Here is a 27,925-nt window from a genome sequence, read left to right as displayed (position 1 = left end):
TTTAATTCTCAGCCTTTCATGGGGTACGCTGTCAAAGCCTTGGCAAAATCTAGGTGAGTGATGCTATCTCCGTTAGCCGGAACAATTGGTGCACAGCACTTCCGGGAATGAGATTTCCAGGTAACAAGATGACTCTCTCAGAGCCGGAAAAACCCTCATCCCAAGAAATTTTCAGAATTTTCCGAGTAATGGAAAAATGTTCTCGTAAGTTCCAGAAATTCGCATTACATATCTCTCAAAGCCGAAAAAAATTTCTCATTCCAGGAATTTTCTGGGTGACAGAAAATTTTTCTCAGAAGTTCCAAAAATTGTGCATTACATCTTCTCTCGAACCCGGAAAAATATCCCCCATCCCCAGAAATTTCCGGAAGCCGGAAAAATTTTCTCAGAATTTCCAGAAAATGCACCTGATTTCCATTTCTCAAATCCAGATAAAACTCCTCCATCCCTCGAATTTTCCAGGGACCGGGATAATTTTCTTGGATTTTTCAAGAAAATGTGCCCCTTGGAAAATTTAAATTCGGGCTATTAGAGAGTTCCGGTTAAGACGGCTTCCTTCTTACGAAGATATTAATTATACTGTCAATGTTTGTAATAGAACCAGTGTGGCAGTCACTGCCTGTCTTCACTTGACCGTGGTGATGTAATAGAACCAGTGTGGTGATCACTGCCTGTCTTCACTTGACCGTGGTGATATAATAGAACCAGTGTGGTGATCACTGCTGTCTTCACTTGACCGTGGTGATGTAATAGAACCAGTGTGGTGATCACTGCCTGTCTTCACTTGACCGTGGTGATGTAATAGAACCAGTATGGTGATCACTGCCTGTCTTCACTTGACCGTGGTGATGTAATAGAACCAGTGTGGTGATCACTGCCTGTCTTCACTTGACCGTGGTGATATAATAGAACCAGTGTGGTGATCACTGTCTGTCTTCACTTGACCATGGTGATGTAATAGAACCAGTGTGGTGATCACTGCCTGTCTTCACTTGACCGTGGTGATGTAATAGAACCAGTATGGTGATCACTGCCTGTCTTCACTTGACCGTGGTGATGTAATAGAACCAGTGTGGTGATCACTGCCTGTCTTCACTTGACCATGGTGATGTAATAGAACCAGTGTGGTGATCACTGCCTGTCTTCACTTGACCATGGTGATGTAATAGAACCAGTGTGGTGATCACTGCCTGTCTTCACTTGACCGTGGTGATGTAATAGAACCAGTGTGGTGATCACTGCCTGTCTTCACTTGACCGTGGTGATGTAATAGAACCAGTGTAGTGATCACTGCCTGTTTTCACTTGACCATGGTGATGTAATAGAACCAGTGTGGTGATCACTGCCTGTCTTCACTTGACCGTGGTGATGTAATAGAACCAGTGTGGTGATCACTGCCTGTCTTCACTTGACCATGGTGATGTAATAGAACCAGTGTAGTGATCACTGCCTGTCTTCACTTGACCATGGTGATGTAATAGAACCAGTGTGGTGATCACTGCCTGTCTTCACTTGACCGTGGTGATGTAATAGAACCAGTGTAGTGATCACTGCCTGTCTTCACTTGACCATGGTGATGTAATAGAACCAGTGTGGTGATCACTGCCTGTCTTCACTTGACCGTGGTGATGTAATAGAACCAGTGTAGTGATCACTGCCTGTCTTCACTTGACCATGGTGATGTAATAGAACCAGTGTGGTGATCACTGCCTGTCTTCACTTGACCATGGTGATGTAATAGAACCAGTGTAGTGATCACTGCCTGTCTTCACTTGACCGTGGTGATGTAATAGAACCAGTGTAGGGATTCTATGCTTGTGTGAATATGTGTGTAGGAATATTTGTGTGTGCTTAGGAGTACAGAATATATGACAGCTTGTAACCAAGCCAAATGAAGATCATGAAATAAACAACCAGTGTAACAAGACTCTTCAGTCTTTAGTAGAAACTTTTTAAGGTTTATGATTGCACGAAGGTTTGTGGGTCCTAGGCTTTTAACCGACAGGCTTTGGTGGGGTAATACAAAGTTTGCCTAAGTCATGCATTAGGTTGTAAAACCCATATGACTAACATAATACAGTAAATACTTTGTGCCCACATAATTTCCATTCCACATCACCAGTCACTTTTCTTCTGCAAAACTCTCCACAAATACTGATGTTCACAAGGTGCTAAGTCCTATATGTAAGCATGAGATTAGTGTGAGTAAATGGAAAGGCCATCAATCATGTTGCACTAACAACTATTGTTCCCCAAATAAAAAACCATAAAATGCTGAATCATTGTAGTGTAAGTCTGGCAGGTACTCCATCAACCTCCATCTTGGACCCATGGATGAGATGGTATTCTCGCTTCACATGAGCAAACAGAAGATCAGTAACAAGAAAAATCTGGAATACAAATATCATTAATCTAAAAGCCATTCCATTAAATTTTCTTTACATGTGGACATAAGGAAGACTTTTTGTTTATTCCATACAGACTAACAGACTGTACTGTACTTGTAAACATTTGAAAGCTTGTCTTAAACATTATAAATTTAATGCCACTGATTAAATTCAACATAATTCAACTCAAACAACTAATAATAGTTTACCTGAGCAGTATTGAAGGCCAGAGTAACAGCAAAGTAAAAGTTGGCATTAGCTGATCCATTGAAAATCCAGAGGTTGTACATGATAGGGCCCAGGACTGATGTGGCCACAAACATGCATCCAACGATGAATGTCTGACGCATAACTGGTGGGAAATATTTGTATCAAAGTTTGAATTTTACTCGCCTTAATTTTGCAATGTTGTCACAATTATAATACTGTATACAATTACCAGTACAATTAAAGCACTACACCACTGGAGTGGTTATACAGTGGTCCCTCGGTTAATGAACGCCTCGGTTAACAAAATTTCGGTTAATGAATTACCTTCCATAAGAATCTTCATTTCGGTTAACGAACAAAAATTCGGTTAACGAAATTCTTACGAAAATGTTTTGACATGCTTTGGCTTGCTCACTAGCTGGAAGATTTGTCCGCCAATAAAGAAATCGGTTCTAGGGCTTACATTCGTTGAAATTGGAGTAAATATCAAGAAGGTTGTACTGTTCAAAAATTTTCCAAGTTTTATATTAAAATTGTTAGTAATTTTAACACTTATTTAACATAATTGCAGTACAGGGAACTAGTTTTTGGTGTGCCCATCAGCCACTTCACTCACCCACCAAGGCCTCAGTTTGTATCTCTGTTCAGTGGAGGAAACATCTTGCTTGTGGGTCTCTTGAACACAGAGTATTTTTACGTTTTTACAGTACAATTATTGGTCATTCTGAAATTTATTTAACATATTGACAATATATAGTGCAGTGCAGTGTTGATTTAAAGAAAATAATCTTGAATTACACCTAGTGAACTTAAAATTTTATAGGTGAAATGACGGCATCAAGCATGGGGTGATTTCTCTTCCACCCCCCACTTCCTTCTCTTCTCCCTTCTCCTCCACCCCCACTTCTAATTCCCATCATCATCAACCAGGAGCCTTCCACATACACACCTCAAAGTAAGTGTACTTTACTGCATTATTTTTTTTACTTTGTATGTAATTTTCGGTGAGCTGGAACCAGGGTTGTTATGATTTAAATCAAATGATTTAAATCACACGATTTAAATCGATTTAAATCAGAGTAAAAAAATCACAATTTAAATCAAAATGATTTTTTTACTAATAACTGTTTTCTCTTTTTATTCTACATGATTGAAAAGTATATGCAATGCAGCAGGCTAATAACATTATTTGGATTTACATAATTATGTACTGTACTATAGTCTGTTCTCTCCAGTTTAGCGAAACTTTGATCATATCATAAGGTCTCATTATTAATGTATATATTTACATGAAATATATTGTTACCTAAGATAATAAATACTATTGAAATTCAGAAATCATCACATCCCAGGATCTTTGTATAGAAGAGCAGGAGGAACAATGCTAGTAATGCCATCAGACACACGATGGAACACAGTGACAGATTCTATTGAATCTTATTTAAAGAACTGGGAGACCCTTGTCAAAGTGTGCAAAGAAAATAGTGAAGACATTGATAAGAAAATTTAAAGGAAAGTTAATGATAAGGCATTAAAAAGAACTGCAGAAGACTATTTAGAGACTTAAGCCTATTACTGTGGCATTGGACTGTGTCCAGAGAGAACATACCCTATTAAGTGATGCTGTAGAAATCTGGGTAAAACTGAAAACTGATATTAACGAGTATTTAACAGATAAGAAGGATATGGATAATTTTGAAAAAAGAATCAAAGTAGCATTGACACCTGCCCATTTTCTAGCTAATGTGATAGATCCAAGGTATCAGGGCAGACATCTGACTCCTGAGCAGCGAGACATTGTAGAACAATATGTGTGCGAGTCTCTTCCACATTTCCTTTCAACATTAATGTCCTTCCATGGAAGAAGTGCACCCATTCAAAGAGGTCTATTTTGGTAAAGATGTTGTAAAATCTCTCTCACTCCTTGCTTGGTGGCAGTATTTTGCCAATGATATGACAGAAAATGTAATGGATGTTCCTAGGCAATTATTTACAGCTGTTGCATCATCAGCAGGGGTTGAGAGAATTTTTTCCACATATGGATTTGTACACTCAAAGGTAAGAAATCGCCTAGAACAGGAAAAGGCATCTAAGCTTGTCACAGTACATAAGCATTTCAATGTTCAACTAAGCTAATTTAAATGTTTTGAATTTTTTTTTTTTTTTACAGAATGAGAATATTGTGTTGACTTGAAGTTATTACCGGTAATTCTTAATACACTATAATCCTACAAATGTAAGAAAATAAACTTCTTACCAGTATTATTTTTTTTACAAAATGAGAATATTATTCTGTTGACTGGAAGAAGTTAAGTTATTAATTTTTGTAACACTGTAATCCTATAAGAGCATTTATGTTAAATTTCATTATGATGTTTGGATTTGTGCACTCAAATGTAAGATATGTTACCAGTTTTCTTTTATTTTACAAAAAGAATATTATTGTGTTAAATTCCATTGGTACATCTACTGCATAAATATCTTAATGCCAATTTTTAGTTTATTATCCTGAATAAGCTTTGGTTGAAAAATACTGTTTTTATGGTTTAAAAATACTATTTTAATGCAATTAGTAAAAAAGTAAAAAAAAATTATTTAAATAAAAAAATCCAATTTAAATCACATAAATCGATTTTTTTTATTTAAAAAAAAAATCATGATTTTTTCCAACCCTGGCTGGAACCAATTATCCAAAATCCTATTGAAACAATGGTTTCAGTTAACAAAATTTTGGTTAACGAACTGTGTTCGTTAACCGAGGGACCACTGTACTAATTTTAGTAAAATTGGGGTAAAAATTTGTCGTCTTTCTAGGAAAAGCCATGCAATAATGCCCTGAATGACTGACTTTTACACTGATGATGTAACATCATGAGACTTTATTTAGACAGTAATTTTCATCAGTCACATGAGAGGAGCATAAAGGAGAGAACTATCAACAAGATCATCCAGCATTCTTGCATTTCACAAGGTACAGTATTCACTTTGTTTTAAAGGTACACTACAGGTATACCCTGTAAACAGAGATCCCATTGATTGACGCTTCGTGTAACCGATGATTAAATATTAGGGAAATACCCCACAAGTTTCGCTGACTACCCTGTTTATCCAACTATGCGTGTTATCTAAAGCAGGAGCCCCCCCCGGTTAACGGATTAGAGGTCCGATAATACTGGCCTTCTGATGGAATGTCTCATGGCCCAAAGATGTCTTGAATAACCACGAAAGCTAAAGTATTTTTAGGGTGATTGTGGTAAGTAAGATTGTGATAAGTACAGCTAGACCCCGACTTAAGAATGCTTCGACTTACGACAGTCAGGACTTACGACCGCCGCAGTTGTGACTTTTTTTTTTCAATTTTTTATTTATTTATTTATTTTTTTTCCAAAAGACACACACATTTTCTATACCGAAACGTTTCCTGTTAATGTAGTCTCCATGTATAATTAGAAAATTATGGGGGCCCCATGTGCATTCAAGTGACTACCGTATATCTCGGCTTATAAGACGGAATTTGAACATTAAAAAAATCTTCCCAAAGTTAGGGGGTCGTCTAAGCCACCAAGTATAAAATTCTTACCTCTTAAATATTGTGGTTTACTGTGTCAAGAGTGGTGATGGAAACATCGTAAGCCACTCACATGGTCTTACCACTAATTATTTTATACTGAAACTTACGTTTGGCAAGCTGGATTCAAATTAAGATTACCGGTATATTAAAATAATAAAAATGTATTATAAACCTGTCTAACATACCGTAAAAGAGAATTATACCCCTGTAATAAACACAGCTATCATCACACACCCCTCCCCACGCCCCCCCCATTTGCCAGTGAGGAGACAAGAAAGGGAAAGTGACCGCGAGATTGGGCTATTTTTAGCCGTGGAGGTGGTCAGTAATGCATATCGGTATATTTACTGATAATAATACTTATCTCCTATAAATAATTAATTTAAAATTTATTTTTTTACAAGGAATATTCAGTAAATGACTGCATTAATTCTTGAAACTACTGACAGTTAAATACAGACGCTTAAGTGACGTCACTAGTGTTTACACTACACCAGCTGGTAACATTTGATGCCATTACTTGAAGTGAATTGGCCTTATTTTAAGTAACTAACCATAAATAAATACAAAAAGTAAAAAAAAGATCAAAAGTGAGAAATAATATACTGTATGTATGTTGTGTTGTCAAAGTTAGAGGAACAATTCAAACTGCAATTGTGTGTAAATGAGGCAGAAAGTCAGGTCAGCGCTGAACCTGGGACTTGGTCACAATTAGACAACACATTATGCTTCCAATATCTTCCCAGGCGGTAGTATCTACCTGTTTGGTAGCTGCCTACTACCTACACAATTTTTAGTAATATTACTTTGATACATGATAAATTAGACAATGAAAATAAACATCAAATTTAATTACCAAGACGCTTCCCATTGGCAGCTGTAAGAAGAGGGGGAGATGGGCTATTTTTATCCCGTCTTTGTGTCTGAAGTGGCCAGTAATACCATATATTTACTGATCATAATACTTACGGTATCTCCTATAAATAATTAATTTAAAATTTATTTTTTACATAGAATATTCAGTAAATGACTTTTAAATAAATAAACAAATAATTCGGTAAATCTATTTCAAGTAAATGGAAAATAAGCAAACAAATGTTATTTACCATGACCCTTCCCTCTGGCTCAGGGTGAGATGGAGGGGAGATAAAGAAGGCTATTTATAGCCCGTCTTTGTGTCTGAAGTGACCAGTACCCTAATGCACCATAAATAATTCATTTAACATTTATTTTTTGTACATATATTTTGTTGTATATATATATATGTATATATATATATATATATATATATATATATATATATATATATATATATATATATATATATATATATATATATATATATATATATATATATATATATATATATATATATATATATTATTGTTAGTAGGTTTCACTTAACGCCAAGGCTCACAAAACACAGGAGGTACTATGTTAAGTGAAAACCGCTGCTAAGAACAACAGAACATATGGGATTAATTCCACAGAAACCGCCCTAATTCCCTAAACTCACTTTTGAAGACACACATAACTATGTTAGAAAAAATAACATCTTAATTTTTATGATGGTACATGCACACAATACTTAAGAGAAGAGAACAGTCGCCAAGTTAATGTCCATTCAAATAATGGACTCAACTCCCTCCCCCTCTTCTCACACTACACTGCTGGCTCTTCCCTCTGAGAAATTTTTGGGGGAAAACCACTAAATTTTAATAAATAATACCTCAAACTAAAGTTAGGATAACATAATTGACATTGCTGGATTCCTTGTAAGACCAGGAATATTTTGAATATAAATGTCATATATTTTGCACAAAAGATAACATAGTTACTAGAGAAAACATTTTATCTAAAATTTGTATGTCTAATGCAAAATATATGATGTTTATATTCAAAATGATCATCAAATTGTAAGAATTCCAGCAATGTAAATTATATTCTGGCCGGGTAATTTGTATGAATTTTATGAGCTAAAACAAATATCTTCAGTTAATGAAAAAAAAATATTCTTCACAACACTATCTGTCAATCAAAGTACCCCACCTTGCCTCCGCCCCTCTTCCAACCACGCGGTCAGTCCCAACCCTCCCCCCCACCCCCCACCAATCCTCCCTTCAAGAGATGTTGGGTGAAAAAAATAAATTTTAACATTTTGTATTAAATAATACCTCAGATTAAAGTTAGGATAATATAATTGCTGGATTCCTTGTAAGACCAGGAATATTTTGAATATAAATGTCATATATTTTGCACAAAAGATAACATATTTACTCAGAGAAAACATTTTATCTAAAATTTGTATGTCTAATGCAAAATATATGATGTTTATATTCAAAATGATAATCAAATTATAAGAATTCCAGCAATGTAAATTATATTCTGGCCGGGTAATTTGTATGAATTTTATGAGCTAAAACAGGCAGTCAGGCAGGGTGGCGGGTGGGGCAAATCTAAAAATAGCATCTTGAGCCGGACACTCACCGCGTATGTGGAAAAAACCCGCGTTAAGTGAAAGTTCAGCTCTTGCGAGGCACCGCGTATACGGTAAAACGTGCTAAGTGAAACCGCGTTAGGCGGGGTAATACTGTGTGTGTGTGTGTGTGTGTATATATATATATATATATATATATATATATATATATATATATATATATATATATATATATATATATATATATATATATATATATATATATATATATATATATATATATATATATATATATATATATATATACACACACACAGTGGGGTATGCTATAACTTAACTTGATCCTACTACTAATATTCCTATAACGAACGGTTTTACCTATAAAATTGAGAATGCTATAACGAACGAAACTCCTACAACGAACATTATTTAATTTTTTTTCTAATTTATTGTTTTTTTATTACAAATATTAATGAGATTCTTTATTTCAGGGGTTTAGATGCATATTTATGCACTTTTTTACAATTTTATATATTTTTCAGTGTTAAGTGGTTGTATTTGGGGGCCTGGAACGGATTAATCCTATAATGAACGAATGCTATAACGAACAAGGTTCTAGAACCAATTAGATTCGTTATAGCATACCCCACTGTATATATATATATATATATATATATATATATATATATATATATATATATATATATATATATATATATATATATATATATATATATATATATATATATATATATATATATATATATGTATGTATGTATGTATGTATGTGTATATATATATATATATATATATATATATATATATATATATATATATATATATATATATATATATATATATATATATATATATATATATATATATATATATATATATATATATATATATATGCAAGTAAATCACTGTAGGTGCGCGTGATCTAGGTATATGCTGATAACCACCCATGACCATAAGAATATATTAATATTACCATTTCACAAAAATTTCTCACACATTCCTTCACAACTAAAAACCTGGAACGTCAATGTGGCATTTAAAAACTCATGCACTGTTAAACAAATGTTAATCAAGAACTCCCCCAACAACACAATTGGTTGCATTTATAAAGTTCCTTGCAAGGAATGTAATATGTTTTACTTAGGCCAAACAGGTAAAGATCTTGCAACTAGAATTAAACAACACAAATACAGTGTTAGGAGAGGCCAGGAATCCAATGCTCTGTTTGTTCATTTGAGGGATAACAAACATTGCATTGACTGGGATAATGCCTCCTCAATATTACCATGTAATTCAATTTATAGTAGGAACATCATAGAATCTAGTCTTATTAAACATACCGAAGCATTCAACATGAATTTGAGTAACGGCATGTACAAGCTGGACAATTTTGTAATTAAGAAGATTTGTGACCAGGTGAGAAGGCCGGGTCACCTGACCATCTGACCTGACCACCAACCGTTGTGTGCTATTTAAAGATTAGTAGGGTCATTACCTAATACCTGACCATTGTGGACCTGGTCTCACCCTCCTCTGTATATATACACCTTGATTTGTATTTCTCTCTCTAGTCTGTACTCACCCCTGAAGATGTGAATTACACGAAAGCGCTTGGGAACTTCGTGTTTTCTTCTTTCCTTGTGGTTATCAGCACATATATATATATATATATATATATATATATATATATATATATATATATATATATATATATATATATATATATATATATATATATATATATATATATATATATGTATGTATGTATGTATGTATGTATGTATGTATGTATATGTATGTATGTATGTATGTATTTAATAATAATAATAATATGTAATTAACGGTTTATTGAAAAGTTCTGCAGCCCGAAGGCTGAAAATATACATTGGACATAAATGACTTATTACATACATTGGTGGTTTAACAAAAGCCTTCATTAGAGAAAGGTAAAGGAACATACAGTGAACATTCAGATTAATGTAGGTGTTGAACAGCAAACACGTAGTGTAGTAACTCTCTCCCAGATGGTGTTAGGAGGGACCTGATGTGGTGTAGTAATTCCCTCACAGATGGTGTTATGAGGGGCCTCACGTGTAGTAATTCCCTCACAGATGGTGTTATGAGGGGCCTCACATGGTGTAGTAGTTCCCTCATAGATGGTGTTACGAGGGGCCTCACGTGGTGTAGTAACTCCCTCACAGATGGTGTTATGAGGGGCATCACGTGGTGTACGAATTCCCTTACAGATGGTGTTATGAGGGACCTGACGTGGTGTAGTAATTCCCTCACAGATGGTGTTATGAGGGGCCTGACGTGGTGTAGTAATTCCCTCGCAGATGGTGTTATGAGGGGCATCACCTGGTGTAGTAATTCCCTCACAGATGGTGTTATGAGGGACCTCACGTGGTGTAGTAATTCCCTCACAGATGGTGTTATGAGGGACTTGACGTGGTGTAATAACTCCCTCACAGATGGTGTTATGAGGGGCATCACGTGGTGTAGTAATTCCCTCACAGATGGTGTTATGAGGGACTTGACGTGGTGTAGTAATTCCCTCACAGATGGTGTTATATGAGTGAGGTGTGGCCCCAGGCCTTCCTATCGTAGACGGATTAACACATCGCCAGTTGTTGGGTCTCACGGGCCGTTATCACTGGGTTCCTGGGACCTCACTGTGTGAAGGTTAACTTGAATACGACTTTTTCTGTTGAGTTGTTCTCACTGACTCAAGCACTGTTCACCAATGTTCACCTCTGTTTAACACTGGTTCCATTCCTTTCCCAAATGAAATTGTAACTTCTGGCGAGAACCTGTTGATACTCCGGTGGGGAGAAGTGGTTCAGGGGAGGGGAGGGGGTTGGTATGGGCCAACTTAACAGTTGACCTGGTTGCTCCGAGAGGAGCGCCAGGTACGTCTTGACCCTTCGGTGGTCAAGGATGTAGTATGTATGTATGTATGTATGTATGTATGTATGTGTGTGTATACATATACAGTGACCCCTCCGTTAACGAACTCAATCCGTTCCAGAAGGTCGTTCGTTAACCGAAAAGTTCGTTAACCGAAAACATTGTTTCAATGGGTTTTTGGGTAATTGGTTCCAGCTCACCGAAAATTTCCTAAATTCAACAAAAATGGTAGAAAAGTTCACTTACTTTGAGGTGTGTATGTAGAAGGCTCCTGGATGATGATGATGATGATGATGGGATTTAGAATGGGGGTGGAGAAGAAGGAAGAAGAGAAGGCATTGGGGTGGAAGAGAAGTCACCCCATGGCGCCATTTCACCCATAAAATTTTAGCTCTCTTGGTGTAATTCAAGATTATTTTCTTTAAATCAACACTGCACTGCATTATATATTGTCAATATGTAAAATACATTTCAAAATGACCAATAATTTGCTTGGAAACACAGAAAAAAAGTGTTTAGTTGAAGAGAGTCTCAAGCAAGATGTTACCTCCAGTGAAAACAGAGAGGGACTAACTCCTGTTTGCTGTGTTAAGAGGCTGGATGCCGCGCATTAAACTAGTCACTTTACCTTCAATTATGTTCAATAATTGTTAAAATGACTAAAAAATTGAATATTAAACTTTTAAAATTATTGAATAGTATAAACTTCTTGATATTTACTAAAATAGTAAGGAATTTAAGCCCTAGAACCGATTAATGTATTGGCGGACTGATACTAAAGCTGGTTGCCCGGTCAGTGCAAGCGAAAACATGTTGAGGTCGGTTCGTAAGAACTTCGTTAACCGAATTTTTTTTCGTTAACCGAATTGAAGATCCTTATGGAAGGCAGTTCGTTAATCGAAATTACGTTAACCGAGATGTTCGTTAAACGAGGGGTCACTGTATATTGTATATATACAGTTGTACCCCACTAAACGCGGTCAATTGAACCCAGAGGGTCCCGCGTTAAGTGAAATCCGCGTTAAGTGAACAACAGAACATATGGGATTAATTCCAATAGAAACCGGCCCGACCCCCAAACTCCACTTTTTGAAGGCACATACCTATGTTGTAGTAAAAATAACATCTTAATTTTATGATGGTACATGCACACAATTAATACTTAAGAGAAATAGAGAAATACAGTCGCCAAGTTAATGTCCATTCAAATAATGGACTCAACTCCCTCCCCCTCTCACACTACACTGCCGGCTCTTCCCTCTCTGAGAAATTTTTGGGGGAAAACCACTAAATTTTAATAAATAATACCTCAAACTAAAGTTAGGATAATACAATTGACATTGCTGGATTCCTTGTAAGACCAGGAATATTTTGAATATAAATGTCATATATTTTGCACAAAAGATAACATAGTTACTCAGAAATTTTTTTTATCTAAAATTTGTATGTCTAATGCAAAATATATGATGTTTATATTCAAAATGATCACCAAATTATAAGAATTCCAGCAATGTAAATTATATTCTGGCCGGGTAATTTGTATGAATTTTATGAGCTAAACAAATATCTTCAGTTAATAAAAAAAAAAATAATCTTCACGACACTATCTGTCAATCAAAGTACCCCACCTTGCCTCCCCCCCTCTTCCAACCATGCGGTCAGTCCCAACCCTCCCCCCCACCCCCCACCAAGAGAAAGACTGGGTGAAAATAATAAATTTTAACATTTTGTATTAAATAATACCTCAGATTAAAGTTAGGATAATATAATTGACATTGCTGGATTCCTTGTAAGACCAGGAATATTTTGAATATAAATGTCATATATTTTGCACAAAAGATAACATAGTTACTCAGAAAATTTTTTTATCTAAAATTTGTATGTCTAATGCAAAATATATGATGTTTATATTCAAAATGATCATCAAATTATAAGAATTCCAGCAATGTAAATTATATTCTGACCGGGTAATTTGTATGAATTTTATGAGCTAAAACAAATATCTTCAGTTAATAAAAAAAAAAAAATATTCTTCACAGGGTAACAGATGGTCGGTCGGTCCCTCCCTCCTTCCCCCCCACCCCCCACCAACCGTCCCAAGGAGATGTGTGGGATAACCACTAAATTTTAATAAATAATACCTCAAACTAAAGTTAGGATAATATAATTGACATTGCTGGATTCCTTGTAAGACCAGGAATATTTTGAATATAAATGTCATATATTTTGCACAAAAGATAACATATTTACTCAAGAGTAAACATTTTATCTAAAATTTGTATGTCTAATGCTAAATATATGATGTTTATATTCAAAATGATCACCAAATTATAAGAATTCCAGCAATGTAAATTATATTCTGGCCGGGTAATTGTATGAATTTTCTGAGCTAAAACAGGCAGTCAGGCAGGGTGGGGGGTGGGGCGAATCTAAAAATAGCGTCTCGAGCCGGACACTCACCGCGTATATGATGAAAAAATCCGTGTTAAGTGAAAGTTCAGCTCTGGCGAGGCACCGCGTATATGATAAAACGCGCTAAGTGAAACCGCGTTAGGCGGGGTAATACTGTATATATATATTTCAAGTAAATGGAAAAATTTTACTCGACACAGACATTAGTTCCAGTTACCGGTAAATAGCAGACGCTTCAGTGACGTCACTAGTGTTTACACTACACCAGCGGGTAACATTTGATGACATTACTTGAAGTGAATTGGCCTTATTTTAAAAAACCAAGGATGGTTGGTAAAGGACTACTGAGTTAGTGGGTAAGTGTCACATTTGGGGTACTGGTCTTATACAGCAAATAGAGCTCAAAAGCTACTTTTTAAATGGAAATTTGGGGGGGGGGGCGTCTTATGCATCCCGACGCCTTATAGGCCGAGATATACAGTTTTACCCCGCCTAACGCGGTTTCACTTAACGCGTTTTCGCATATACGCGGTGCCTTGCCAAAGCTGAACTTTCACTTAACGCGGATTTTTTCCACATATACGCGGTGAGTGTCCGAGACGCTATTTTTAGATTTGCCCCACCCGCCACCCTGCCTGACTGCCTGTTTTAGCTCATAAAATTCATACAAATTACCAGGCCAGAATATAATTTACATTGCTGGAATTCTTATAATTTGGTGATCATTTTGAATATAAACATCATATATTTTGCTTTAAACTTACAATTTTTAGATACAAATTTTTCTCTAGGTAACTATGGTATCTTTTGTGCAAAATATATGACATTTATATTCAAAATATTCCTGGTCTTACAAGGAATCCAGCAATGTCAATTATATTATCCTAACTTTAGTTTGAGGTATTATTTATTAAAATTTAGTGGTTATCCCACACATCTCCTTGGGACGGTTGGTGGGGGGTGGGGGGGAGGGAGGGACCAACCGACCATCTGTTACCCTGTGAAGAATTATTATTTTTTTTTATTAACTGAAGATATTTGTTTTAGCTCATAAAATTCATACAAATTACCCGGTCAGAATATAATTTACATTGCTGGAATTCTTATAATTTGGTGATCATTTTGAATATAAACATCATATATTTTGCTTTAAACTTACAATTTTTAGATAAAAATTTTTCTCTAGGTAACTATGGTATCTTTTGTGCAAAATATATGACATTTATATTCAAAATATTCCTGGTCTTACAAGGAATCCAGCAATGTCAATTATATTATCCTAACTTTAATCTGAGGTATTATTTAATACTAAATGTTAAAAACTCTGGAAGGGAGGATTGGTGGGGGGTGGGGGGGAGGGTTGGGACTGACCGCGCGGTTGGAAGAGGGGGGGAGGGCAAGGTGGGGTACTTTGATTGACAGATAGTGTCGTGAAGATTATTTTTTTTTTATTAACTGAAGATATTTGTTTTAGCTCATAAAATTCATACAAATTACCCGGTCAGAATATAATTTACATTGCTGGAATTCTTATAATTTGGTGATCATTTTGAATATAAACATCATATATTTTGCTTTAAACTTACAATTTTTAGATAAAAATTTTTCTCTAGGTAACTATGTTATCTTTTGTGCAAAATATATGACATTTATATTCAAAATATTCCTGGTCTTACAAGGAATCCAGCAATGTCAATTATATTTTCCTAACTTTAGTTTGAGGTTATCCCACACATCTCCTTGGGACGGTTGGTGGGGGGTGGGGGGGGGAGGGAGGGACCGACCGACCATCTGTTAGCCGGCTGTGTAGTGTGAGAGGGAGGGAGTTGAGTCCATTATTTGAATGGACATTAACTTGGCGACTGTATTTCTCTATTTCTCTTAAGTATTAATTGTGTGCATGTACCATCATAAAATTAAGATGTTATTTTTACTACAACATAGGTATGTGCCTTCAAAAAGTGGAGTTTGGGGGTCGGGCCGGTTTCTATTGGAATTAATCCCATATGTTCTGTTGTTCACTTAACGCGGATTTCACTTAACGCGGGACCCTCTGGGTTCAATTGACCTCGTTAAGTGGGGTACAACTGTACTGTACATTAAAGGTAAGTGCTCAGTCACACTGTATCCATTCCTCATTATTTATTACTTTCACTGCACTGTATCCATTCCTCATTATTTATTACTTTCACTGTACTGTATCCATTCCTCATTATTTATTACTTTTACTGTACTGTATTTCATTGTAGATTTTTTATTTATTTATTTATTTTTATTTTTTTTTTTTTTTATCTATGTCGGACTTACGACCATTTGGACTTACGACCTGGATTTGGGTCCCTAACCCCGTCGTAAGTCGGGGTCTAGCTGTATAAGTATAAATGAGCAAAGTTGTCCCTTCAAAATTACATTACATAACATCAGAGTTATAAAGTATTGTACTTAAATAAATTTACTTGAGTACTGTTTTCAAGTAAACTTTTTTGGGTATCTACTTTTTAAAAAGTACAACAAATTTTTGGTACCTTTACTTTTACTTAACCCTTATGCCGCAAGCTAGGGTGCCGCCGGCCATACCCCCGTGGGGTAAAACAAGAAAAATTAACTTTTCCAAAAATAATTTTAACCTCTATAAATGATAAAACAATAAAAAAGACGCAACAAAAACTATACACTGTCCCTCTACATTCTTCCATGGCGCCTCAGTGACGAGACAAATGAGGGGAAAGTTTTTTTTACATAGAACGCTCGCTGTCACTACGCATATAGGGGTCATTTTTCCGCTTGCCTTTGTGTCGAGTTGGCCAATAATGCATTTATTTACTGATCATAATATTTATTTCCTATATATAATTCATTTAGACTTTATTTTATTTGCATTACTCTTCATAAGAAGTTCTCAGTGAGAGACACACACACAACTTTTAGTAATATTACTTTGAAACAACATGATAAAATAGACAAACAATGAAAATAAACAAACATAAGAAGTTATTTACCAAGAAGCTTCCCTCTGACTGCATAAGAGGGCTATTTTTAGCCCGTCTTTGTGTCCGAAGTGGCCAATAATGCATACATTTACTGATCATAATACTTATCTCCTATAAATAATTCATTTACAAATGATTTTTTTCCATTATTTTTCATAAAAAGTGCTTGGCGACACACAGCAGTCTGTTGCATAAACACGTCATTAAACAACACCAGCTGCCACATCTTCAGAGACCCAGTGCCTGACTCATGAACACGTCATTAAGCAATGCCAACTGCCACATCTTCAGAGATGCAGTGACTGACTCATGAACACGTCATTAAACAACGCCAACTGCCACATCTTCAGAGATGCAGTGACTGACTCATGAACACGTCATTAAACAATGCCAACTGCCACATCTTCAGAGACGCAGTGACTGACTCATGAACACGTCATTAAACAATGCCAACTGCCACATCCTCAGAGACGCAGTGACTGACCCATGAACACGCCATTAAACAATGCTAACTGCCACATCTTCGCCAGAGACGAGTGACTGACTCATGAACACGTCATTAAACAACACCAACTGCCTCGTCTTCAGAGACGCAGTGACTGACTCATGAACACGTCATTAAACAACGCCAACTGCCTCGTCTTCAGTGATGCAGTGACTGACTCATGAACACGTCATTAAACAACGCCAACTGCCTCGTCTTCAGTGATGCAGTGACTGACTCATGAACACGTCATTAAACAACACCAACTGCCTCGTCTTCAGTGATGCAGTGACTGACTCATGAACTCGTCATTAAACAATGCCAACTGCCACATCTTCAGAGACGCAGTGACTGACTCATGAACACGTCATTAAACAATGCCAACTGCCACATCTTCAGAGACGCAGTGACTGACTCATAAACACGTCATTAAACAATGCCAACTGCCTCGTCTTCAGAGACGCAGTGACTGACTCATAAACACGTCATTAAACAAAGCCAACTGCCACATCTTCAGAGACGCAGTGACTGACTCATGAACTCGTCATTAAACAACGCTTAACCGCTACTGCCTTTCAGAGAGACGAGGAACATCTATGAACACGCTATTAAACAATGCCAACTGCCACATCTCAGAGACGAAAGATTGGACGGGCGAATACCGCCACAACAATGCCAACTGCCACATCTTCAGAGACGAGTGACTGACCGCGAACACGCTATTAACAACGCCACCGCCAGCATTCAGAGTATTTCCAGTGACTGACCTAAGAACACGCTATTAAACAATGCCACCGCCACATCTTCAGAGACGCAGTGACTGACTCATAAACACGTCATTAAACAACACCAACTGCCACATCTTCAGAGACGCAGTGACTGACTCATGAACACGTCATTAAACAACGCCAACTGCCACATCTTCAGAGACGCAGTGACTGACTCATAAACACGTCATTAAACAATGCCAACTGCCTCACTTCAGAGACGCAGTGACTGACTCATGAACACGTCATTAAACAACGCCAACTGCCACATCTTCAGAGACGCAGTGACTGACTCATGAACTCGTCATTAAACAACGCCAACTGCCACATCTTCAGAGACGCAGTGACTGACTCATAAACACGTCATTAAACAACACCAACTGAGTGATGCAGTGACTGATGAACACGTCATTAAACAACGCCAACTGCCACATCTTCAGAGACGCAGTGACTGACTCATGAACACGTCATTAAACAGCCAACTGCCACGTCGAGGAGAGATGCGAGTGACTGACTCATGAACCGTCATTAAACAACACCAACTGCCACGTCTTCAGAAACGCAGTGACTGACTCATGAACTCGTCATTAAACAACGCCAACTGCCACATCTTCAGAGACGTAGTGACTGACTCATGAACACGTCATTAAACAACGCCAACTGCCACATCCTCAGAGACGCAGTGACTGACTCATGAACACGTCATTAAACAACGCCAACTGCCACATCTTCAGTGATGCAGTGACTGACGTAGAAACACACCATTAAACAAATTGCAGAATATGGGGAGACGAGCAAGATCGCTACATGGGAAGAGTTTAAGAAAGCTTGGCGATCGACTTATGCCAATGAGCACCACAGATTTTTTTTCAACTTTACATGATTAATTGACAATGGAACGAAACTCTGGAGAGAAACCCTCACAGTTTTTAGTGGGTGTTAATCGAGCAAGCAGGGCCGGATTTACCAATAGGCCAAGTAGGCCATTGGCCTAGGGCCCACCGGTATCTGGGGGCCCACTGAAACTAATTTGTCGTGCAGCGTGCCAGCGTATAACCTTGTTTCAAGTGTACACCGAGTATTTCATTATATAATATATTCACAACCATAAGGGCCCCTGTACAATAATTATAGGCCCGCAGTGGTCTTCAACTGGTGGGCCATGGGGTGGTTCTCAGGTGGGCCACATTTTTTAAATGTACGTGTCCCACCATCGATCTATCTATCTATCTATTTATCTATCTATCTATACATACATATATACTGGAGAGAGAGAGAGAATAAAGTTCAAGAAACCTTCAGCGCCTTGATGTGTGAAGGACAGGATCGTTTCACGTTCAGTACGTGTCACGGTTACCGTTGGTTTGCTGACAGCTCGCTCAGCCAGTCAGTATCTTCTCAGCCTCAGCTGAGTGATATTTTATATTGTGTATGTGGCATTCATTATTTACTAATGATATTTTACATGTTGCATTAAATGGACTTCAGTGTTATATTACGTGTGTTTTTGTGTCTATTTTTTGTGATATTGGTATCTCTTAGACTTACACTATTTTTTTGCTTACAGATTATTCTTGGGGATTCTCATGAGATAAATATGTCATCCCTGAAAAAATAACTGAGTGGCTCACAATAGAGAAAGTTAAAAGCAGCCAAAGCTGCACAACTGCAATCAGTTCCAAAGCTGACAACATTTTTTAAAACAAAAGGAGATTCAGAGCCAAGTACCAGTGACAGTAAACTCCCAGGGGATGACACAGTAGATGTTCACTTTCATGATTCAGATGACGAAGCGAGGTCAGCTGAGTCACAGTCACAGAGATTAAGTAAATCAGCACCTACAGCAATGGAAGTACCACCTGTGACTGAAACTCCATCCAATTCATCTCAGTTGACTTATAAGAAACATTCTGCAGAACAAGGTGTCAGTGTTGATTTGTGTGTATCAAGTGATCCAGCTGACTGGCTGACAATTGATGATAAACTGATTGAGTATTTACTAAACCATCCTCTTGATCTAAATTGTGAACAAGGTGACTTCTAAAGATCTGCAAGAAGTGAAAATGTGGGTGAAAAGGAAGAGTTCGGTATGTGCCCAAATCCTTGTTTACACATCAAATGGCAAATGATGAAAAAGTTAAAAGGGAATGGCTTGTGTATTCTCCAAAAACTGGAGATGTATTTTGTGTTCCATGCAGGCTACTCAGCAAGCAAGTCTCATGGTTTACAAGTGGGTTTAGTGACTGGAAAAACTGGGAAAAACTGCCAGCGTAGAGTTGCTGAAGATGAAAGTAGCATAGAGCATAAAATCTCAGTTATTACTTGGGGTGTGAGGGCAATTACAGCAAGGCGAATTGATTCCACTTTGGCTTTGCAAGTAGAATTGGAGAGAAAATACTGGAAAGAAGTTCTATTGCGCATAGTTGAAACACTGAAATTTTTAACATCAAGAGGTCTTCCTCTCAGAGGTAGTGATGAAAGAATAGGCTCTAGCAACAATGGGAATTACCTTGGAGTACTGGAACTCCTGGCAAAATCTGACCCTTTTCTTGCACAGCATCTGGAGAAGTATGGGGCTGTAGGTAGTGGAAGGACTTCATATCTCTCAAAAACGATTTGTGCGGAAATGGTCAATCTGATGGCTGAAGAAATTCACTCAATTATCACAAGTGAAGTGAAACAAGCCAAATATTATTCAGTTAGTGTAGATTCCACACCGGATGTTAGTCATACTGACCAACTTACATTCATAGTTCGTTATGTCAAACCTGATGGCAAACCTGTTGAGCGATTTCTAAAGTTCATAGACATATTTGACCATGGTGCAGAGAGCATAGCCTCAACTGTTGTACAGTTAATTAAAGATGTTGGTCTTGATTTGAGTGACATGAGAGGGCAGAGTTATGACAATGCTGCCAATATGTCAGGCATTTACACTGGTCTCCAAGCCAGAATAAAGGCTATGAATCCCCTGGCATATTATGTCCCTTGTGCAGGTCACTCCTTGAACCTTGTAGGAACATCAGCTGCCAGCTGTTGCCTTGGGTCTGTTTCATATTCCAGATTTTTGCAAGCCTTATACAACTTCTTCTCAGCCTCCTCATATAGATGGGATCACTTGAAAGCTTCACTACCTGCTGAAAGGGATTGTAGCAAAATCCCTTTCAGAAACTCGCTGGAGTGCAAGGGCTGATGCTGTTAAAGCAGTGTTTTTACATTACCTTGAAATAAAGTCAGCACTGGAGAACATATGTTCTGACAGTAGACAAACTGTGGCTACAAAGCTTGAAGGTGAAGGCCTCATAAGACAAATGGAAGCATTTGAAACAGCACTTCTTACTGTAATATGGTATAAAATCTTAACAAGGTTTAATGCAACCAGCTTATCACTTCAAAAAGTTGAGACCGACCTTCTGTCAGTTGTGAAACTGTACGAGTTTGATCTCCTTCGTCTCAGAAATGAGACAGGGTCAGTTTGATGAAATAGAAGATCAGGCTAGGGCTTTTGCTGAGCCTGTCTACACAGAGACAACAAAAAGAAAAAAAAGAGAAAACATTTCTTTGATGAATCAGTTGGCACTGAAACTCAACTTGATCCACATGAGAAGTTCAAGGTGGACAATTTCTACACCATATTAGATTGCCTTAGGAATGAATTGGAGCACAGTAGGGGGCAGGGAAAAAACACTTTTATTTGAGTTGCAGGCTGCACTTTTCAGGCATCGTTTGTATGGCTGTAACAAACACCTGTGCAAAATTTCATGCCATTTCATGCATACTTACCCTGCCGCATCGCGAACGACTTTTTGTCAACTTTTAGTGTATACCAAAAATTAGGTGTCATTTAATGTTTTCCAGGATAATGATAAATTTTACATGGGTGACATCGATTTAATTCACATGTTATTTTACAGGTACACCGTATAGAAAATCATTACAAGTTCATATTGAAATTCTTTTTTGTGCGGAACCTTGGCATCATTTTCCTAGACAATAATCTTTGCCTAATATATCCATCTCTCGATTCGTATCCCGTCACTTCAGTGCAAGCTTCAGTCATCACTTTTATGCCTCTCTCGACCGCCTGAGTGCTGTTTGGCCACTTGGGCACCACTAATGGTGTCTCAAGAATGTCATTAACCTGTAGATTTGACAGAAAAGCAATGTAAGGAGGCTCAGTCTTGAGTTCATTCCTCCAGTTAATCATGGAATGATAGTTTTTTGCTTGCCACTTTAGTTTCGGAGTCACCACCTTTCTCATGTTGACTACAGGAGGCACATCCTCATTCCCATCTCCATCTTTACCCTCCTCATCAGTATAGTTTAACAAATTCTCGTCAACAGCAGCATCAGAATCTTCCTCCTCCTCTTCAGATCTGCCAGTGCATTCTTCCTTTTGCTGATTCTCCTCTCTAATTTTTCTTATCATTGAGACAGCTTTTTCTCTAACAGTCATGTCCTCATCTGCACACATACCAAGAAGAAGTTGATCTGTGTGGGCGAAGTATGCATTTCTCTGGACAGCCTTCTTCACTATCGTCTCCTCCTCACTATTCAGGTGTTTCATATATAGCAGGGACTGGAATACGTTCCTTGAGCCGTGTGTTACGTAAGGGTGTATCTTGATGTAAAACCACATTGGAGCACTGAACTTTATTATTGTAATGACAATTCTTTTCAACTCATGGCTGGTCTTGATGTTGCTACATACAGCCTGAGGATTCTACTCCATAAGGTGTTCCACCTTGACACACAGGGAGGACCTGGCTCAATAGCAGCCAAGTCATCTTCAACAACACCTGTGATAACTCCTTTACAAATCGTATACAGGTATTTCTGATCCCAGGACAGATCTTTCTCCACTTCATCATTAAACGCAGGGAAATCAGAGAAACTGACTGGCTGGAAGGCGACAACTGGAAGCTCAGACAAAGACTTCTTGATCTGCTTTCCAATGGGACCACGCCAATGCTCAGGGCCACTTGGTTTACCATCACAGTGATAAAAAACTGCGCGGAAAGGCAGCTCATTTCCGTGAAGCTGACATATGAAATAATGGAGCGGGTGACCAAGTAACATTTCAAGATGATGAATGACTCCATTTTCTGATCCTACATTTACATTGGTTCCATCACAACCAACACACACAAATGGCTGCTGGGTTAGATTTTTCTCCACCAGAAACTCATGAATAGTTTTGGCAATCTGCTTTCCATGTCCAGTCTTGGGAGTCACATGTGTGAGATATTCATTGCCAGGCTCAACCATGATGACATAATGATCTTTCACCATCATCCTCGAACTCCATTTCTCGGTCTTCTCATTCTTTATCATCACACGAGTGGCGGTCTTCTTACCATCAAAATAGAGTGACGTCAAATTATCTAAACTAGCCATCTCAATTTCTTGCCTCTTAAATCGGTATTTTTGTCTCGCATCCCGCAGCTTATGTGGTCCAATAACCTGACTCTTATCATCCTTTGTGATAATGCCATAGTCAGTTAAGGTGGCAGTAGCAATACATGGCCCCAACAATACTAATCAATGCTCGGTCTAGCACGACGGCCGTAGGAATCTTGTCAGAGTTCCACAGCAAACTGGTATCATCAAACCCTTGGATCAGGGACAAAATCAGCATCAGTTTTGACGAGAGGAATATCTCTTGAATCATCTGAATTATCCTCAACATAAGGAATATCTCCAGCTACCAGATATCTATGTTTTTGCTCAAGCTGTCTCCTAACTCTGTCCGCATCATGCTTCTCTCTTGCCGTCACTCTGCGCCAACTTACCCAGGTCTCCCCTACATTACAGTACAGTAACACAACATTGAGAAATGAAATGAGAAAAGGCTGATAATCAATATAGACATAGCACCATACTCATCTGCAACAAGACAACTTAAATGAAATAAGAGATATGAAAAAAAAGTTGATAAACACTGAACAGAACATTGCACCGCCACAGCGGCTGTTTGGCTAGTACTGTAGGTAAATTAAAAAATTTCAGTAGAAAATGCGGCAGACTAAACCTCGACATATCAGCTTCAAATTTGGCATGAAGTCTTAGATATGTATAAGGAACAATGGCTGAAGAGTGCAGCTTTGAGCAAAATTTCACTGCCCCCTAATGTACAGTAATCTTTTTCACTCAAATCCTAATGAAACATTATTGAATTAGAATACGTAGCTGGTTGAAGCAAGCTTATAAATTAAAGAAAATACTTGCAGTATGTTATAAATAAATAAATAAACAAATAAATTGGTAAATCCATTTCAAGTAAATGAAACAATTGTATTCGACACCGACATTAGTTCAAGTTAAATAACAGACTTTTAAGTGAGTCACTAGTGTTTACACTACACCAACCGGTAACATTTGATGCCATTACTTGAAGTGAATTGGCTTTATTTTAAAAAACCAAGGATGTGTAAACAGCACTGGTCAATGGGATGGTTGGTAAAGGACTACTGGGTCAGTAAGCTCCCAATGGTAAGTGTCACATTTGGGGTACTGGTCTTATACAGCGAATAGGGCTCAAAAGCTACTTTTTAAATGGAAATTTTGGGGGCCGTCTTATACACCCCGTCGCCTTGTAGGCCGAGATATATGGTATTATTAATATTATTATTATTGTTATTATTATTATTATTACACACACACACACATATATATATATACGTACATGTACACTAGAACCCTTAAATCACTACAAGTGATTAATTTTTATCTCTTGTGCAAAATATATGACGTTTATATTCAAATTATTCACTGTCTTGCAAGGATTCCAGCAATGCAAATTATATTCTCCTAACATTAGTCTGTGATGTAATATAAGATAAAAACTTAAAGCGTACTGTATAACCACCAAACCTTTGCTGGCGGGCGGCGGCATGTGGGGGTAAGGAGGAAGGGGGGGGGGTGACAGTGACATGTTTGACAGTTAGGTGCCAAAGGTCTAGTGAAGTATTTATTTGTTTATTTATGTCCTTTTGGTTGAGTTTTTTTATTTTTGCTTGTAAAATGTCATAGAAGTGACCAGGGAAAATATAATTTACATTGCTGGAATTCTTATAAGATAGTTATTAATTTGAGTATAAACATCATATATTTTGCACGAGATAAAATTTTTAGTACATAGTACATTTTAATAATGAAAATTTTTTTCAACTGTATCTTTGGGTAGATATACATAAATTTCTGGGTGTCTTTTTCTTCTCAGCACCGAGAACTCTCACTTTTACACTTGCCAGCCATTTTAAAGGGAATTACAAACGAAAATTTTGTCTGTGTACTGACTTTGGGACTCAAAAATATGTAATTTGTAAAAATTTTGGTACGACTGAGGCAGGTCGTAAGTGCGGGTGGTCTTAAGTTGAGTAGGTCGTAAGTCGAAGAGAAGCTGCATTCTATTCTTTTCTCAGGTTTTTGGATACTGTTTATGTGCCGTACAGTACTTCATTAATAAAAGTTTCGTCATTAAAGTATTATGTTCTTTGACTTTTCCTATGATTATTCACGGTTTCTGTGCTGGTTCATATTTATTTACTAAAGTGGTTAATGTTTTAAAGCAAATGCTATTGAAATATGAATGGCAAATGAACAAAAATGAATAGAGGGACTTAAATGAGGTAGGTTAGGGATAGGTACTTTAAAAAGATATGTTTTACTTCCGTAACTTTATTTACTATTAACCGACCTTTTGGATTATCCGTCGGCATCTTTCCCCCATATGTGGACTGTTAATTGAGATTTTACTGTATCAGGAAAAGTTTCTCAGAATTTTCTGGAAAATGTGCCTCTTGGAAAATTGTTCCGAAAGGTGTAATTTCCCGGAAGATTCAGGCTTTGGGAACGATTTTCTGAGAAAATTTCAATTCCGGTTATCGGAGAGTTCCGGGTTTGAGGGATTCCGGCTATCGGAGAAATTAATGTAATTTTATCAAGGGGTATTTTGAAGCCCAGTACTGCATGGTTTTTTATTCTACAAATTGGGTTGGTAGACAGTTCAGATGGACATAGGTTATAAAAGCAATAATAGCTTCCCTTATAAATCTAAATAGAAATAGAAAAATATGTTACAACTCACATGGATATAAGTGTTTCCACATTGGCAAGAGAGCCATGTAGAGTCCAACGTCCCCTAGTGCTGGGTAACTTCTAAATACAGCAGTAAATGCTAAAAGAGCAGCTGCCAGCAACACAGGGTCACGGCGGAGGCGAATTGACAGGGGTAGAACATAAACGAAGGCATTGATTTGGAATGTTGCCAAGAAGAAGAGACGGAAGTGCTCAAACATCTCAGTGAAGAAGTACCAGAAGAGACCGATGTTTGGAGTTAGATCAGGAGCGGCCAATCTGTGGGAATCATCAAATACACAACATAAATTTTTAAAAACGGTAAAATATTAAAATGACTGCTAGTACAGGTTGTAACTTTCTGGTACGGCAATCTGTGGTCTGGCATGTTTTTAATCTGGTGCCATTAGTTTGCATTAACAGTGCCAAGCCACCAAGTTTCTTTACATAATCTCCAGCCGAGTATTTTGGTTAAGCATGCCCTTCAAATTCGCAGGGGTTAGGTTGTCAAAATGGTCGCGAATCGCTAAATCCGCGAATAACATTTGCTGAGGGGATGGGGGGTACAGTTTTACTTGTGTACAAAGAAATGTACAGTAAGTCCTCGCTTAATGTTGCCCCCGACAAAGATGTTTTGTTAAAACGTCGCTACTCTTTAGATACCCATGATTCGGACAACGTCCCGCCGATTCAGTATGACGCCGTCACGGACTACTTTGTATGGCACATCACCCTCTCTCACCCAGTCAGAGTGGGAGGAGGAGCCACCCTCCGGGTCTCAGTGACTCGTCACCCTTCTCCTCTGCACTACCCACCACACACTCGCTCCATCTCTGCCCATCAGTGAGTACAATACAAAGTGATTAAGTTTATTTATCTTTTGGGATGTATAATATATACTATTTTCTATAAAAAATTCCATTGAATTTATGTATACCGGTATGTAATGTATTTTATGGGGCAAAGGGAGGCTGTGGAACATAACTCCCGTATTTTATCCATTTATGGGGAAAATTGACTCCGTTAACGTCGCGGTTTTCAGGAACGGAACCACGAAGTTAAGCGAGGACGTACTAGCTTTTTGAAGTCAGACAGATTGTAAGAGTATGGAAACACAGAAGAAGGCAGAGCATTCCACAATTTGGCTGTGTGAGAAAAGAAGGATGTACTATAACGGGTTACTCTAGTGTGACCGACATCCACACAGAAACGGTGGGCACCGCGGGCAAGACGAGTGTTACGAGCCCATGGCCTTGCCGACGGTACATAGGATGCCAAATCCACCGAACATTGCCCGTTAAGGTACCGTACCTGCAAAAGAGAGTGAAGCAACATTGTAGCAAAGAGAAAGGGAAGAGAGATTATCAACTGAAGGAAGAGAGTTAATAAGACAAAATACCTTTGATTCCACCCTATCTAACAGTTGGACAGAAAAGAGCCACCCCAGATATGAGAGCAGTACTCTGCATTAGGACGAATGAATCCCTTATACTCCCTGTACACTTGAAGCAACTGCTCAGGAGTGAAGTAGCTACGGCATCTGTACAGCATTCCCAGCTTTCAGGAGGCAGCTTTAGCAATGTTGTGGATGTGTGGCTTCCATGACATTTTAGAGGAAATGGTGAGGCCTAGCATATCTATTTTAGAATTTGGCAGAATGACT

The 27,925-nt window shown here is 37.7% G+C and overlaps 1 protein-coding gene across 1 annotated transcript; it reads right to left on the bottom strand.

Annotated features, from left to right (window-relative positions):
* Positions 1-26,541, bottom strand: LOC121868465 (phosphatidylinositol glycan anchor biosynthesis class U protein-like; the record flags this gene model as incomplete). The annotated part of the gene is given in 3 exon segments (XM_042369121.1): positions 1-2,390; positions 2,597-2,739; positions 26,273-26,541. Coding segments are annotated over 3 exon segments (523 nt in total), but the record flags the coding sequence as incomplete, so codon positions are not given.
* Positions 26,542-27,925: the final 1,384 nt, after the last annotated feature.

The sequence above is a fragment of the Homarus americanus genome, unplaced genomic scaffold (genome assembly GCF_018991925.1).
Source record: "Homarus americanus isolate GMGI-L3 unplaced genomic scaffold, GMGI_Hamer_2.0 scaffold55329, whole genome shotgun sequence".
In the NCBI taxonomy this organism is placed as follows: Eukaryota; Metazoa; Arthropoda; class Malacostraca; order Decapoda; family Nephropidae; genus Homarus; species Homarus americanus.
Note: the sequence above shows the minus strand (reverse complement) of the source record. Positions and strands in the feature narration are given on the sequence as shown.